The 16,197-nt window shown below is 40.0% G+C and overlaps 1 protein-coding gene across 1 annotated transcript in view; it reads left to right on the forward strand.

The window, feature by feature from the left end:
- IGF2R (insulin like growth factor 2 receptor) overlaps positions 1-16,197 on the forward strand; it is a 60,724-nt gene that overhangs the window by 15,885 nt on the left and 28,642 nt on the right. The window contains exons 4-19 of the mRNA XM_072856206.1: positions 629-727; positions 1,120-1,249; positions 2,363-2,483; positions 4,359-4,473; positions 5,906-6,068; positions 6,217-6,397; positions 7,675-7,778; positions 8,215-8,379; positions 8,694-8,834; positions 9,221-9,367; positions 10,256-10,387; positions 10,799-10,946; positions 12,146-12,323; positions 12,900-13,015; positions 13,432-13,594; positions 15,142-15,321. Coding sequence (XP_072712307.1) covers positions 629-727; positions 1,120-1,249; positions 2,363-2,483; positions 4,359-4,473; positions 5,906-6,068; positions 6,217-6,397; positions 7,675-7,778; positions 8,215-8,379; positions 8,694-8,834; positions 9,221-9,367; positions 10,256-10,387; positions 10,799-10,946; positions 12,146-12,323; positions 12,900-13,015; positions 13,432-13,594; positions 15,142-15,321 — 2,283 coding nt within the window. The remainder of the gene's footprint in view (positions 1-628; positions 728-1,119; positions 1,250-2,362; positions 2,484-4,358; positions 4,474-5,905; positions 6,069-6,216; positions 6,398-7,674; positions 7,779-8,214; positions 8,380-8,693; positions 8,835-9,220; positions 9,368-10,255; positions 10,388-10,798; positions 10,947-12,145; positions 12,324-12,899; positions 13,016-13,431; positions 13,595-15,141; positions 15,322-16,197) is intronic.

A 16,197-nucleotide genomic window follows, 5' to 3' on the forward strand; every position in this document is an offset into this window, starting at 1 on the left:
AGAATGGAAAAATCTGATTGTTGTCTTTCTCGAAGTAGAGACGTTCATTTGAGCATCTAGCCCTGAACTGTGGTAGAACCCCCATCTTGAAATAGATACAAATGTGTATAACATGAGCCTATAGGAAAAAATAGCTGAGATCAGAGGTATTCTTTCTGTGTAGCAGAAGAGATTCCTAATCAGTCTTCTTTGTAGGATAAAAGGCAGGGAACTGGTAAACCATGCATTGCCTTGCTGTTCATCTATTTATACACATTTGTATTGGTGTTTTCCTTTCTAGTAACTAGATGTGACTGGTGCTTCTGCCAATATGAATTGGCATAGTGAGCGCTTCTAAAAGATGTAGTATAATTACTGCATATTAGGACTGGCACATGTTAATTTGAGAATTGGGGCATATGCACACTAAGAAGGATTTGGCACCCTGCACCTTTCTGAGTTTACCAACAAAGCTGTTAAATAACAAACTTGCTTTTAACAAGTGCTATTAAGAAACTGTATGCCCTTGCTCTGTGACATGCTGTATTCTGTTTTTCTTAATCTCTTCAATGAACTTCTTGCTGTCTACAGATGTAAAATAAAACTGAAGTCTGTTTTTCAAATAATTATTTTTTTCTCCTTTAAATAGGGTACCCCTGAATTTGTAACAGCAACAGAGTGTGTGCACTATTTTGAATGGAGGACTTTTGTGGCTTGCAAGAAAGACTTGTTTAAACCTGTGAAAGAGGTAATCTATGTACTATACATGCAGAAGTTACTCTTCACACATCTGGCAATTTTACCCACACCCTAAACAAATCCCAGCAACCTTCATAGACTTAACTTCTTCATAGGCATATAAAGCATCTGTTGGAATTGAGTGGAGCTGAGAATTTTGAATAACTCTTCAACCTTTTTTGCCATCTGGATGGTTGTTTATAGTAGAATTCTTCTAAAAGCTAGAGCAGGACAGTCTAACTTTGGATGCCTCATTTTAGACAGCATATCTAGCTTTAAGTATTTGAGCTTCCAGAATTAAAAACCTTTCCTGCGTATTAACTTGGCTTTATATATGCCTGTTCATAACTTCTCCCTAGTTGTGTAGCAGGGATTGCATGTAATTTTTTGCTGTTGTTCTAGGTCCCTTGCTATGTGTTTGATGAAGATTTGAAGAAACACGACTTGAATCCTCTCATCCAAGTTTCAGGACACTACTTGGTGGATGATTCTGATGATGACTCCTTGTTCATAAACATCTGCAGGGACTTAGGTGTGAACACTTGCTTGTGTTACCTGTTGGTGTATAAGTTTCTAGTAGTGTGGTTCTTTTCCAGTGCCTCAGTTGAGGTTGTCCTATGACCACAGATCAGTATTTTAGGACTTGTGCTATTGTTTCAAGCTACTTTTGATGATTTGAAGGCTGCTTTCTGTGAAGCCAAGTCTTACCCTCCAACTACTGAGGTGTTGAGAGATATGCCCCTTCTGGAGGGGCAAGTGCCGTTAGAAAAGTTGACTTAAACTGGACTAAGTGAAAGAGCTCAGCTTGTCTTGTAGCTGCTTCTTTTTGCTGCCAAATAGGACTGGGATGGTTCATAGCACTTCATGTGCTCTAAATTTATTACTCTGGGCTCCAGTTCAGGCTGTTGCTTAGTTCCAAGTGAATGTCCTGAGATGCATCTAAAATAGTGTTTAGGTGCTTGGGTAAGTAATGGTGCATAGTTAGCACTTTCATGCTAGTTGGGAGCTATATATGTAAGGAATTAAACCAGCAAAATCACTCATTTGAAGCTTGCTGAAAAGGCTAGTTTAGCTGTATACTCCCACTGTAGTTTTTTACTCTGCAGTTAAATATGTATTTTGTGCCCCTGTTAAGGGTTTAATACTTCTAGTTTTAGTGGCAGGTCTATTCTTTTAAAAATCCCATTAGTCTGAAACTTTTCGCTGACAGCTTTGAATAAGTTGGTTTATAAGAAACAAAGGAGGGGGAAAAAAACCTTCGCTGTGAGGAGGGGTTACCCATTATTTGGTATCATTTTGGTGTTGTGGAAAAAAAAAAATACTTGGCACACTTCTAGAAGTTCTCAAAGCCCTACACATCCAGCGGCTGTACTAGCAACTGGAAACTAGTTGCAGCTGTTTCGGCAGGAGGGATGAATTTGCTGTCCAAAAACAGGGCAGCATGAACTTCCTCCTGTATATCACAAGCACTTCAGGTTTTGTCTTGCCAGTTTCACATTTTAACGTAACCCATTTTAAAGGTATTTTTAGAAAAGGGTAAAGCAATGAATGGTAAGTGAGCCTACAGATAAAATGGCAAGATACTTCAGGTAGAGCAGGGTTTAAAAACTGAGTCCTATATTCTATTTTCTGTATTCTGTAACAGGAAGTTCAAGTGGAGAGACCAGAAACTGCCCTGCTGGCAGTGCTGCTTGCTTGTTACATGAAGGTCAGGCGTATGATGTTGGCCATCCATGGAAACAGCTGAAACTTCATGACAAAGACAGGTACGTAATTTTTGTGGTGATACTTCTGTGAACACTTCTCAGTCACCCGGGCTGGAAAAAGCAGTCTTGGTAACAGATGAGTCTTCTAAAACTTAACTCGATACCACTTCAATTTTGAAGCATTGGCAGAAAAAATTTCTTAAAATACTGGCAGGGCAGTGTCTTTTTCAGGCACCCTGTTGTACTGCCATAACAGATCAAATTTTCTTCTTCATTGTGAGAGACTCCTTTTTACAGAATTGTAAAACTCTCAGAAGTGAGGGATGATTGCTGCTCTCTGCCCACAAGCAGAAGAGTGAGATTTGACCCCATCTGCCTACTGTCTGAGGGCCCACAGGGTAAATGCACTTGGCTCTCTATGGGTTTACGCACTGTATTTGGCTCACTCTAGTGCCCCGGAGTACTTTAAAAGTTGATAGATGTTGCCCTTCTGTATTTTTACATTAATGAGTTCTTAATAGAAGAAATAGATAAGCAATGCAAGGCTTATTGTTCCTGGTGGTGGCAGAGCTGGGACTAGGAGAAACTGTTTCCTTGATGCTGCCTCTGTTCTGTTTGCTGCCTTTTGTGCTGGAAGTGTACCTTGAAAGAAAACAAAAACAAACCCCAACCCCCCAAAAACAACAACAAAAACCCACACCAAAACCCCACCCAAACAACCCAACATGGCTCAGGGGACTGACTTAACATGCTGATCTTTCTGAGCTTCAGGTCATCTGAGCCTGCTTACCTTGTCTGTAGGGTCAATAGTACCCTGTTGACTTCTGCGGTACTTTTATCTCAGAGGCAAGCTGAAGAAAACAAGCAGAATAAACCAGGTTAATAACAGGGTTATTTTCAGTGACAGGGTTGTGGGTTTTCTTCCGGTTTACAGATGAAATTGTTAGTCTTTTGTTGCAGGGCTTTTCCCCCAGCATGAAACAAGTGGCTGAGGTGTTCTGTACCAAGGCAGAAGCTTACATCTTGAGGAAGCACAAGCTTGTTCTCATATTAAAGTGCAACCAGTACTCTATAAAAGTGCTTGGCGAGAAAACTTTATCTTATCCCTGCTAGGATTGAAGAGCTCTTCATTGCTTGAGGAAAATTTATTGTATGTGCTCAATCAGACTAGGGTGGCCTGGAAAGAGAGTAAGATGATGGTATATCTGTGTCCTTGGGTATAGAGAGGCCAGTTAGAGGTGTGGCTAACCTGAAGCCAGGCTGTCATCCCGCCATGAGCTGTTGTCTTCTGCCTCTTAGATTGTATAGAACAGTAATGCTTAGCTGGGAAGCGGTGTTGGTTGTCTTGTTTCCTCATCCAAGTCATCTTGCCATTTGTCTCTTGCTGTCAGATAGTTACCATGTTTCATTCTTCTACTCCTGCCCTGTCTGACCTGTCCCAGTTGCCTTGCTCCTGTCAATTTGCTAATGACTTCATCTTGCTTTTAATTCTGGGGGCAGAATGGAAAGAGATTATGCATACAGAGGTGGTAAAGTATAGGAATGTGGTTAAAACATGAGTGGTTATTCCAAAAGTTGCAAGAGTGTTTATCACATCTGCTCTCCAGCAGTTTGAGAGCAAAGCTAGAGTGTTCTTGTGACTATCAGCCAAGTTCCCACTACAATATGGGTTACAAGGCATTGAGTGTAGTCTTAACTGGGGTGCAAGAGGATGCTGTATTAAGTAATTTTGCTGGGACTGTCTTAATCTTTATTCTTTTAATCTTACAGTTAACCAAAATAAAGACCTCCATAAAAGTATCTTTCAGGAGCAGGGCTACTTTAGTATATCTTCTCTGGGTATCTAGCAAAGGGTGGATGTTCTTTCAAAAATATCCTTCTGTACAGTGCATAGTGTCTTAATTGTATTTTTGGTTTGCCATTTTCTGTTTCTAGGCTGATATTGAGTTATGAGGGAATATACAGTGATGGAGAAAAGCCAGACTTCTGCCTAGGCCATAACCCAGCAGTGACGATCACTTTTGTGTGCCCATCAAAGAGGGGAGAAGAGGTAACTGCTGTTTTAGTTTGTGTTGAATGGTTGGTCTTTAACTTCTGTTATAAAAATTATCTTTAATTTTTATTGAAGGCTGAAGGGAACAGAAATCCTCCTGGTTTGCAGCTTGTGAAGAGTGTAGGAATCTAAATAAATTCTAGGAGGCTTTTGAAAAGTATAAGAGATAAACAAGAACTTGAATAAAATTTTCCCAGGGGTGTGTTCGTTATTGTTTTGTTGAATTTGGTTGCCCTTTTCTGGGTTCAAAGCTTTCCTCTGAGAATAGGACAGAACTAGTACAATGTTAATTCTTGTCCCAGAGCTCTGCTTGCTGATGAGCAACTCTTCATCATCAGTCAGGCTGGACATGCTTACAACTGTTGTCTGTAACTTGTTTCTTTATTAATCTGGCCTTCCTCAGGGAAAAAAAAAAAAGCTAGTAAGTGTCATTGCATGGCAAAAGTCTGTTGTTTACTAATGAACTCCTGTTACCTTAAAGTAAAATCTGTAGTGTTAAGCAGCAGCTCCGTTTTTGCAGGACACTGTTTTAGCCCAGCTTCAATGCAGTATGGTGACCACTTTGATGTGATGCCAGGTAGTCTCAGCCACCCACACTCCTTAAATTGGGCCAGATGTAGACGGGTACCATACTTCATCCTCATTGCTGCAGCAACAAGCCATAGGCCTTTCTCTACTGTCATTTTGTAATACGTCACTACAGCTACGCACACATGTAGTATGAATAGCATTGCTAATGTTACTTGTGCCTGTAACTTATCTGATACTTTACCTGTGTATCTGCCTGTTGTTTTAGTGGGTGGCAGAAATACAGATTTATGAAACAAGGTGAGCTTCTAAATGTTTCACTTTAAAGTGAGGAAAAAACAAGACTACCCCTTCTCCCAGAGGTGCAAAAATTTTTCACTACAGAAATGCATCTGACGAAAGCATTGGCTAAAGAATTCTCAAATGTCTTTCAGTCTTCATTTCAGTCTGAGGGAATCAAAGTTGCTAAAACACCAGTGTCTAAGAGGCTGCTTTGCCTTTGGAGAACACTTGATCTCTGCTCCCTTCTTTGAGGACACCTCTGAGGCAAACACAATCCAAGCTGTACTTAGCAGTTTGGGTTCACGTGTCTCTGCTTCTGCCAACATGTTAAGGAAAAGTGCTTTTTAATGTACTGTTACTGCTGCTGACCTTCTGCTAATGCTTGATACTTTACCTCTGTTTAGACTTCTAGTTTGCCACATCATTAATAAGAGCTGTTTTACTTTCTTCTCAACACCTATTTCTGAGAGGCCAGAGACAATGTTTGCAGCTGTTAAGCAATTTACAGGTGAAGTTAGTTATTACTGACCCTATGTGAATGTGATACTGTTGCTTTAAAGATTATATTTCAAATAAGTCTCTGTACTTGTAATTTAAATAATGTTCACTTCTGTATCAGAGTGCAGGTCCCAAACTCACAGCAAAAACAAATTGCCGGTATGAAATTGAGTGGGTTACTGAGTATGCCTGTCACAGGGATTACCTGGAGAGTAGGAGCTGTCTTCTGACTAATGAGCAACATGATATCTCCATTGATTTAAGTTCACTTACTCAACTTCCAGGTAAGCTCACTATTTTTCTTTTGTAGTGTGACTAGCCAGTTTTCCAGTTCCATGTTTGGAGACAGGAAAAGTGTCCCATATAGATATTTGGTTTTTTACATCTGTTTTGCTGTGGTTTAGAACACTTTTCTTTTTCTTATTCATTCAGATTATGTCACACCATATTTAGCCAAAGATGACAAAGAGGAGTATTACTATTACTTGAATATATGCGGGAAAACCACTGCGGGTAACTGCAAAGACAGCACAGGATACGTTTCGTCTTGCCAAGTAAAATCTTCAAATAACCAGCAAAAAGTGACAGGAAGATTTGAGAACCAAACCCTAAGGTGTGTAAAGGCTCTTTAGCCCTGTTGACTTGTCTGAATGACTGATCTTTGTTTCCTAATTTGATGCCCTTATTTGTCATGTAAGCAATATTTGATACAAAATGCAAGTATTTTTGATCAGTTTTGTATAGAAAAACTTTAACAGTATACCAGAATAGCATTAGGAAATGAAGGCACAGATGGGGTTGGTAAAGGCCATTGCCTAGACAAAGAAGAAACTTTCATCAACTTTGGTGTCAGAGTTGCAGATTGTGCTGTGTCGCCTCTTGCCCTCCTTGAGTTTTGCAATGTAAAGTGGCATCAGGATTGGATGTTTTAGAAGCTGTCCTCAACAAGAGGGCATCTCTGCTTCCTTTGCAAGAGCATGCATTAATCATATCCAAGACTACTGAAGTCCAGGGTTTTGTGATTTTTTTTTTTTTTTTTTTTTTTTTTATTTAAAAGAACTTCAGGATTCCCGAGTGGCATACTGGGACAATAGTTTGCATGAGATTGCAAAGCAGAGATTATTCATCTAGATATGGTCTTCCATTCTGTCTGTACGCATATGACAGAATTGTTGGAGTGATCTTCCAGGAAGTATGAGTTCTTCCACCTGCAAAAATAGCCATGCAATAAACTATTTGGAGCAGATATTCCACCTTTGGAGAAAAGGAGGCTGAGGGGTGACCTCATTGCTCTCTACAGCTTCCTGAGGAGTGAAAGTGGAGAGGGAGGTGCTGATCTCTTCTCCCTGGTATCCAGTGACAGGACACATGGGAATGGTTCAAAGCTGCGCTGGGGGAGGTTTAGACTGGACATGAGGAAGCATTTCTTTACCAAGAGGGTGGTCAAACACTGGAACAGGCTTCCTAGAGAGGTGGTCGATGCCCCAGGCCTATCAGTCTTTAAGAGGCATTTGGACAATGCCCTTAATAACATGGTTTAACTTGGTCAGCCCTGAAGTGGTCAGGCAGTTGGACTACATGATTGTTGTAGGTCCCTTCCAACTGAAATAGTCTGTTCTAACTGAAAGCACAGATGATCTATTCTATTCAAAGCTGGAATAGCTCTAGAACATTCTTTAAACTTTATACAAATTCATGAAAAGTAACCAGAAAAATAAGAGGATGCAAGCCTTTGTTGCAGTAGAAATGTCAGTATTAATGTTGAACGAGCATTTGTTTTCCCTTTGAGTGAGACAATTATTAAATAAGAGTGTGGCTTCTGTTATATGAAGAACACTGTGTGATTGTGTCTGATGCTATGTTTCTGTCTAAAACTGACTTTTCACTCAGATACTCTGATGGGGATCTCACTTTAATTTATCCAAATGGTGATACATGTAGTTCCGGCTTTCAGAGAATGACTGTCATAAACTTTGAGTGTAATGAAACAGCAGGTGAGTTTAACGAGCTGTGATGACTTTGCTCAGCGTTTGACTTCTGTGCTTGCTAGTAGACCTTATGTTCAAAGGAATGCATGCTTTGAGCCCAGCTAATACAAAGAATAAATATTGTTAGAGTAAGTGCTAATTTCTATGGCTGGCAGGATTGTTTTGTGCTGTGTAGTAGCACTACTATTCTAAATTTACGCTGATGATCAAAAATATCGAGGTATAAAAGACCCTCATTTCTTAGCCAACTGTTTAAAAAAAAAAAAAAAAAAAACACCAAAAAACCAACCAAACAAAAAAACCTCAAACCCCAAACCACAAATGCAAGTCCCGTGCAGCAAAAGGACTTTTATCTTCCTTGCTCATTGCTAGTCCTCAAGTCTCCTTGCTTTTCTCCCCCCACTGCAAACCTAACATCTGTTTATCCATCTTCAATGTTAAGGTAATGATGGTAGAGGAACTCCTGTGTTTACTGGTGAAGTGGACTGCACATATTTTTTTACTTGGGATACAAAATATGCATGTGTTAAAGAGAAAGAAGATCTCCTTTGCAGAGTTGCTGATAAGAGAAAACACTATGACTTGTCACCTCTGATCCGCAGTTCAGGTATGGCAATGAAAACTAGCTTTCAGTTACTTTTGTCCGGAGTTTACGTGCCATCTCTAGTGCAATTCTTTAGCTGAACTTTAATCAGCTTTTGATTTTTCTTGGTGAATTTCTGGGGTACTGGTGTTCACTTCCCTCATTCCAGAAGGAGTGAGTGCCTTATGAAAGTAGCCATATCCATGACTGCCTTGGTTGCTGTCATCTTGTGTGGTTTTAAATGTGGGTCCTTTTTTTGTGATAAAAGGCATTTTGGCATGGAGAGGCTAGAACAATTAAGCCAGATGACTTGTTCTTAACAACAGCCTGTATTTCAGAGTTAGCCCAGAACTGGGAAGCTGTGGACAGTAGCTTTTCGGAGGTAGGGAGGAAGCATTATTACATCAATGTCTGCCATAAAGTGCTGAAGAAAGGAGGAGCTTCCAGCTGCCCAGATGATGCTGCTATTTGCTCTGTAGGTGAGTCTTTTTGTTTTGGTTGGTTGGGGTTGTTTTTTTGTTTTGTTTTTGGTTTTTTTTAAGGCTCTGAATGCTTGGCACTTCCTCTGCAAATGGAGTTGGCCGCCCTGAGAGCCTTCAGTTATTTGAGGAAACAGAAGTTAGGAGCACATTTCTCTTGTGCTCTCAAAGACCCTAGAAGAAATTACGCAAGTAGCCCTTTCTAACTAAAGAATGGCATTACGCTCTCCTCCAGGCTTTTTAACATGGTTTTGGTGAGGTCAAAAACAAACTCCTAATCATATGCTTTCTTAAGACTTTCCATTTGGCTAGTTAATATTCTCTTAATAGTGTAAACGTCACTTTTTTCCAGGGAAACAAAAGTGATGTATTTACTGTCTTTACAGATAAACAAAACAAGAGTAAGAATCTTGGAACATTTGTGTCTTCTCCTAAAAAGGTTGGAGAAAATATTCAACTTACCTATTCAAATGGAGACAGCTGTGGTGTTAACAAAAAAATCAAAACTGTCATCACGCTAGTGTGCAGACCAGGTGAGACTATCCACACCCTGTTTTCTGATCCAGTTAAAAACTGGAGGTCATTTAATATGCCCAGGCATGAGTGCTAAATATTAGCATATGCCTTTGTGTTCTCTTTCCTTCTATACAAAAGCTGAAGCATTGTGTCTTGTTTACTAGGATGATAGCAATGTAATTGCAGGTATTTAGCTCTGTTCACCTTTTATACAAGTACTCTTTAAAGACCCTTGAGCAAATCTTTTGAACTAAGGTTCTCCCAAACATGATGAAAATATGTGTAAGAGTTTAAAGTTCCACAAATACCTGGAAGCTATACAAAGCACTTTCTATCCGTAGATTGTCTTGATGGGAAGACTGGTTCTGAACTGAGATCAGATACTTTAACCTTCTTTTCCAATGAGTATGTTTTGTGTCTAAACCGCTTGCATTTTATGAAAAGCAAAAGCATTTGCAGAAGTTGTTAATGTTTATCTCCATATAATAGCCCACTAGTTTAACCATCTTCCATGGAAATAGAAAGTCTGAGGAAGCTGAATCTTCCAACTGTGCTGGCTGTTAGGATCAGGTTATGTACTACTTCCTAATAAAGCTGTTGCTTTGTAGCAAAACACCAGGTTTGTGTATCAAAGCAAACATTTTTTCAAAGAGTGTGATAGTACTTGGGAACAGACTGAGCAGTGCATCTTCACCTCTGGGCTAAACTTTTATTCTGGGGAGGAGGATGCAAAGAATTTGTGCAAGGAATTTTTTATTCTATTTAGTCCTTATTTTCAGAGGAGAGATACTTTAACTGTTAATCTTGGTCTACTGTTGGGGAGGACTTAGTGTTCCTAGGTTTAAATTCATAGTTCCTTTTGGTAGTCTGACTGTATGTGTAACACATTGCTCTTGTGATACCAGGTGATCTAGAAAGTGCTCCAATCTTGATGTCTGAGGGTGTATGTTCTTATGCATTTGATTGGTATACTGCTGCTGCATGTGTCCTGTCTAAAACTGAAGGAGATAACTGTCAAGTCTCTGATCCTCAGGCGGGTATGTATTTATGTTCAGCATATTGAAAGGTCGTGAGGGATAGAATATGTGTCACAACACTGAGTCCTTTTGATATGCAAGAACAAAGTCAGTTCAGCCTAAGTCTAAGCACCCACAACATTTGATCACAGCAGTTTTAAGCACATGTGTATGGAGGATCAGAACAGCACGGGCTTAATATTCCCCTAGTGTGTATGGAGGAAAACAGGTGTAGTGTGCATTTTACTGTAGTGAATATCTCTGTATAAGAAAACATGCTTTTAGTATGTCCAAATTGTTTCTGGAACAATCATTACAGAGAAGGAGGCTTATGTGGGGGGAAGTGAACTAGCTATGTGACTGGTAGAATCAAAACCTGTGAGAGATGGCAGGAAAAAATTAAACTGATAAAGTTTATTCCTTCCTGATTAGGCTTCTCTTTTGATTTATCACCTCTGGCCAAGAAAAATGGGCACTATATAGTTAATACTACTGAATACTTGTTTTACATAAACATCTGTGGCAGTGTGCCGGATGAGTTGTGTCACACAAAATCAGCAGCATGCCAAGTAACACAAAGGTGAGTAACTAGTTCTGTTGTCTGTAATAGAAGATCTGTTGTTGCATGATGTGTTGTCTGTGGTAACAGTGAACAATTTGCATGTAGAATAATTACTGTGCTGCCTGTAATAGATTCAGGTAATTTGCATGTAAAATATTATTTGGTAGTGCAGTAATTATGCTGCCAGCTGTTTCAAGCAAAGTGCACACACATGTAATCTTGCTTAAGCTAGCTTTTGACATTGAATGAGTGTGTCCATTGCTCCCCCTTATGTTTCCCATAGGGACTGTAAGCTGTAGATAAACTGCTGCAGCTGTATCAAGCTGACACACAATTTGGATTCAGGGTCAGTTGGATTCCAAGAGCCAGCCTAAAGAAGCACTACTGTGCTTGGGACGAGTAGTGGCTGTCTTATGCAGATGTGGAGCCTAGAGCTTGGGTGTTGCACCGTATTTTCATTACTAGAAGTGTTGCGCAGGCACAGTCCTAGTGTATACTGCTACTCTAACAGCATCATTGCTGTTATCTTCTACAAGCTATGTCTGAGACAGTATCTGTACACTTTAGGTTCCAGGTCAGCCTGTTGCCAGAGATGTGGTACAGTGCAAACACATGCAGCTGTACTTGAGTTGGCTCTATCTGAGTTACTCTCCAGCCAAAGAGAGTTCACTGCAGACACTTACGACATTCTTCAGGGGAAGGTGGTCAGGCTAGGTCTGACAGAGCCACTGTTGAGTTAGGGTAAAGAAACCACCCCGAACCAAAGCTGGTCCCGAGCTAAGAGCATGTGAAGGCAGTTTTACCTGAGTAAAAAGACTTGCTGTTGTGCAGTGCTAGGCCTTCACTGTCCACATATAGTTGCATGGAACCAGTTTGAGCCCAGCATTAGGGTGTCTGCAGTTTGAATTCTACTCTGGAGAATGGGAACTTGATATTTCTGTCACTCCTCTAGAGAAGGGAGTGTTAAAGTTTTCTAGATATCTAAGAAAGGTACAACTTCCTTTCCTTTCCAAAGAAGGACACCTGTTCCTGTTTTAAGTTTCCTTTTGGCAGCATTCTATTCATCCTAGCTCACTTATTCTAGTCAACCTTACTTAATTCTTTTGTCTTATTACAGTGTCTTCTGTAAACTTACTTGTGTGCTTTCTACTTGTAAGACTTCTCTTACAGAGATTTAATTTTGCGTTCAGTCTCAAAGCCCACTTTTTCTTTTCTAGTAAGGATCAGTTTTGGAGCCTTGGACTGCCCAGTTCCAAACTTTCATATTATGATGGTCTGATTCAGTTGACCTACAAAAATGGTACAGCATACAATGATGAGAAGAAAACACAACGATCTACCCTTATAACTTTCCTGTGTGACCGTCAAGCTGGAATAGGTCAGCCTGAATATCAGGTAAGAAGTTTTACATGAAGAAGGGAAAGAATCTCCATCCCAAAATCCTGACAATAATTGCTGATAGGCCAGTGCATTCATGGATGGAAATATCCAGTATCTATAAAGCAGGCTAAGAGAAATAGTTATTTTCTTGATATATCTGCCTCTTGTTGCAGCCATAAAGCTTGTCTTAACCACTGAACAGTAAGCTGTTCACCTGGATCCAGGTTCTTACTTCACTCTTCTCTGGTCTCTGGGCCATATAATTACTAGTGCTTTGGATCATCCTGTATTTCTAGCTGAAAGAAACCAAACTGTCTGAGAAGTAACAAGTGGTGGGACTGTGTGTCCTGCAACACAGCAGACAGCAGTTACATGGCGCTGATTGCTCTGGTTCTGTTATTTTTGGAAAGAGTATTTTTGGTGACACAGCAAATGACAAGATCTACAACAAAACAGACCTACACAAATCAGTCTGAGAAGGTATATCCCAAACCCAAGGGGAAATAACAAGCTTAACGTATAAAGGAGTAGCTACGAGTCACGAAGTGTTCTGTGTGGAAAGCCTCACTGACCTATTCTGCTGTTTTTTAGATAGAAGATAACTATACCTACAACTTCAGGTGGTACACTGAATATGCTTGTCCTGAAATGCCACTGGAATGTGTTGTGACTGATCCCAACACCATGGACCAATATGACTTGTCAAGGTAGGAAAGTAACATATACAACATAACTTGGCTATTCTAGTTTAGTGTTCTGGCTGATAGCTTAGCACTGGATGAAGTTGGTTTCCTGTATAGGCAGCACTAGAAAGTTCATCTGTTGTGACAATCTTAACTGCAAGTATCTTGAAATGAAAACAGTATTTCCCTCTAGTATATTGACTTGCCTCCTAAGATGTAAGTTGACTTTTTGGGATGGTTTTGTTTAGCAAAAACTTACTACTTTGTCAACTGTGTTCTGCTTCCTAGGAGTATTCTTTTTAATTGTAACACTTAAAAATGAGGGGGAAAAAGTTACTCTGAAATGCCTTCTGATTGCTCTGTTTCTTGAGACTGAGAAAGCTAGAGAGCATCTATGAAGAATGTGTGTTCTTAGCATAGAACTTTCTCTTCCTGCTCAGCTTATCAAAATCTGAGAAGAGAGGTGAAAACTGGTATGCCATGGATAATTCAAGACCAAGTGAGCGCAAGAAGTACTACATAAACGTCTGTCGACCACTGATTGCTGTCCCAGGATGCGACCGGCGAGCATCTGTCTGTCAGATGGAATATCGGCATGATCATGTGAGTAGCCTTTCCATTCCAGCTCAGGGCTGGTTTGCCAAGTGAGTGAGATTAAGGGGTATGCGAGATAGGCATGTGAATTCTGGCTTCTTTGTGCAAAATACAGTGGTATTCTGTGTATCCATAATGTTGGCATAAGCATTGCAGAATGGTAAACCTCCTATCCACCTCTTCAAAGGCCAAAGCCTTAATTTTTATGAGTGTACCGATGTCATGTTTGACACTATTCTTTTGTCCTGTGTTGCAGAGGCAGACAAACTATGTCTCTTCTGTGTAAACTGCTGTGGTCTCAGAGACTGCTAGCATTGCTTTAGGAACAGGCTGCTCTCCTGGATATTCTGTCTTGCTTCTGACTTGTTTTAGATTGAACTGTGGAAGAAATGTGTTTAAAGATTCTTTGTCACCCCCCTCTAAGCTCTCTGGCTTTGAGGAGTAGATTAGGCAGAAGTTGCCAAGTAAAAAAAAAAAAAAAAAAGGTGGTGGTTATGGGCTTCTACTTCTATATTTCCCTGAAGTGTAGCAGTTTATCGTGGGACTGTTTGTGCTGACAGGCTGGATGGACACTTTGCCCAAGGCCTGGCTTCAGCGCTACTCAAAGCTGTAAGGAGAGTTGAACTAGAGGCTAACCAATCTGTCCTAATTCCTTCTGTAAAATGGAGAGAACACCTTCCCTCCATACTGTTGTAGAGGATGCCTGAGTGGCTGAATCTGTACGTCACCATCGTGGCACTTGAACTAAATATTACTAGTTCCCTGTGCTTGCATTAGTCCTTGTTGTGTAAAGCTACTTACTTTACATGTGGAGACACATTAGGGCTTCATTACTTCATTGCTGAAGACAATGGAGTAAAAAGTGAGCACATTGGGTCAACCTAAATGCAGAGCTCTTTAAAAAAAGAAAGAGGGGGGAGGGAGGGCAAAAAAAAAAAAAGGCAGAAGTCTTTGTGGACAGAGCTGCTTTGGAGGTGTATTCTCCTGTTTGTTGCTAACTTAAAATAGTTTCTTAAAAATAGGAAACACTAGTTATCTTGCAGAAGTGAAGATTAATTTGGACCTTGGTAGTAGCACCTACTGTTGTTCTAATGCTCAGTTTCTGCTAGTGCTTTTTAGGCTTTGTTAAGCATGGCAGATCCCTAAGGTGAGTTCTAAGAATGCCTAGAGGCTTCCACATACTGTGTTTTAAGGAACTGTAGAAATTAAATCCTACTTACTGCACATGAGGCATAGGTCTCCCCAAATTCCCAAGCTGTGTACCTGGTGAGATGAGGACGGCTGTTGTGAGGCACTAAGGCACTTTATTGTACTAAAAATAAAAACAACAAAAACCCAAACAATGCCTGCTTGTGGAGCTTGTTTGTTAAATATGTGAAACTTAAGTACAGAATGGGGGACAAATGTAGGGGGATCTCTACACCTTTTATCTTCAAAACTCTCAAGATAACCTTCTGTATACAAGATTATTGTGGTAGGTATTTTCTTCTTTTTGACTGTATCTGTAACTCCTCACTTGAGTTTAGAATTGCTGACATGCTTTTCTTTATTTCTAGGTTTCTTACTCTGAAGTCACCTCTATTAGTAATCTTGGTGTTGCCAGCAAAGAACTAGTAGTTGAAAGACCTGGACACATTTTTCTAACCTATGCAAATGGCTCTGTGTGCATTGATGCTGATGGAAAGAAAACTACTTATACCACCACCATCCACTTTATCTGTTCCAAAGGCACTCTTGTAAGGACAAATGATCTTTCAGTTGTTGCCTCATCATAATAGGTTTTCCATCATATAACGTGAAGCTACATGAAGATCTATAGTGTATAGCAGATTCATGACAAGGGAGACTTTTTGAGGACTTAAAATAGAGATGTAAAAACAAAGCTGACTTAGATGCTAGAGAAGCGTGTGTCTCAGACTGAGTATTTTATCATAAGCAAGAACTAGTTAAAAACTAACAGCCTCAGTGGACAGTGATATTTCAGACTAGTCTAATTAGCATGAAAAATACACAGGGACTTAAGACTGAGGAGTTATACATGCAAACATTGCAGACCCTCTTAAGAGGAAGAATATTGTAAAGTGTATTTTCAGGCTTAGGTTCTGCGTCCTCTGTAGTTTGTTGATTCTAGAGGAGTTCTTAAATCTATAAAGCTTTTGCTGATACAACTCCACATACTGAAGTTTAGACTGTGAGGGGATTGTTAGACTGAAGCTTGCCTAGACTTGTTCTTGCTGGTTTGTGAATCTGCAGGTCTTACTCTCCTCACTCACATGATCTTCAACCCAAGAGGTATGATGAAAATCTGTGACTTGGAGCAGTTATGAACTGCTTTGCTTTTTCCTGAAAACACTGAAATGGAGTGTATACAATTAATACTCCTGTTACCTTGTTACCTCAGCTAACAGAGAGTTGTGTTGCTTGGTTTTTACTTTTTTTTTTTTATAGTGGACTGTGCATTATACCCCAAAACTCTTCAAAGCTTAGCCTGAGGCAAGGTCTGGTTATGCATGTCTAGATCCAGTATTGAATTTAGTCTGAATACGTGGATGTCAGATTCAGTTCTTTGCTAAAGTTTAGTGACATGCTAGGTGTTCAGCTAGATAAAGTTT

The sequence above is a fragment of the Ciconia boyciana genome, chromosome 3 (genome assembly GCF_034638445.1).
Source record: "Ciconia boyciana chromosome 3, ASM3463844v1, whole genome shotgun sequence".
In the NCBI taxonomy this organism is placed as follows: Eukaryota; Metazoa; Chordata; class Aves; order Ciconiiformes; family Ciconiidae; genus Ciconia; species Ciconia boyciana.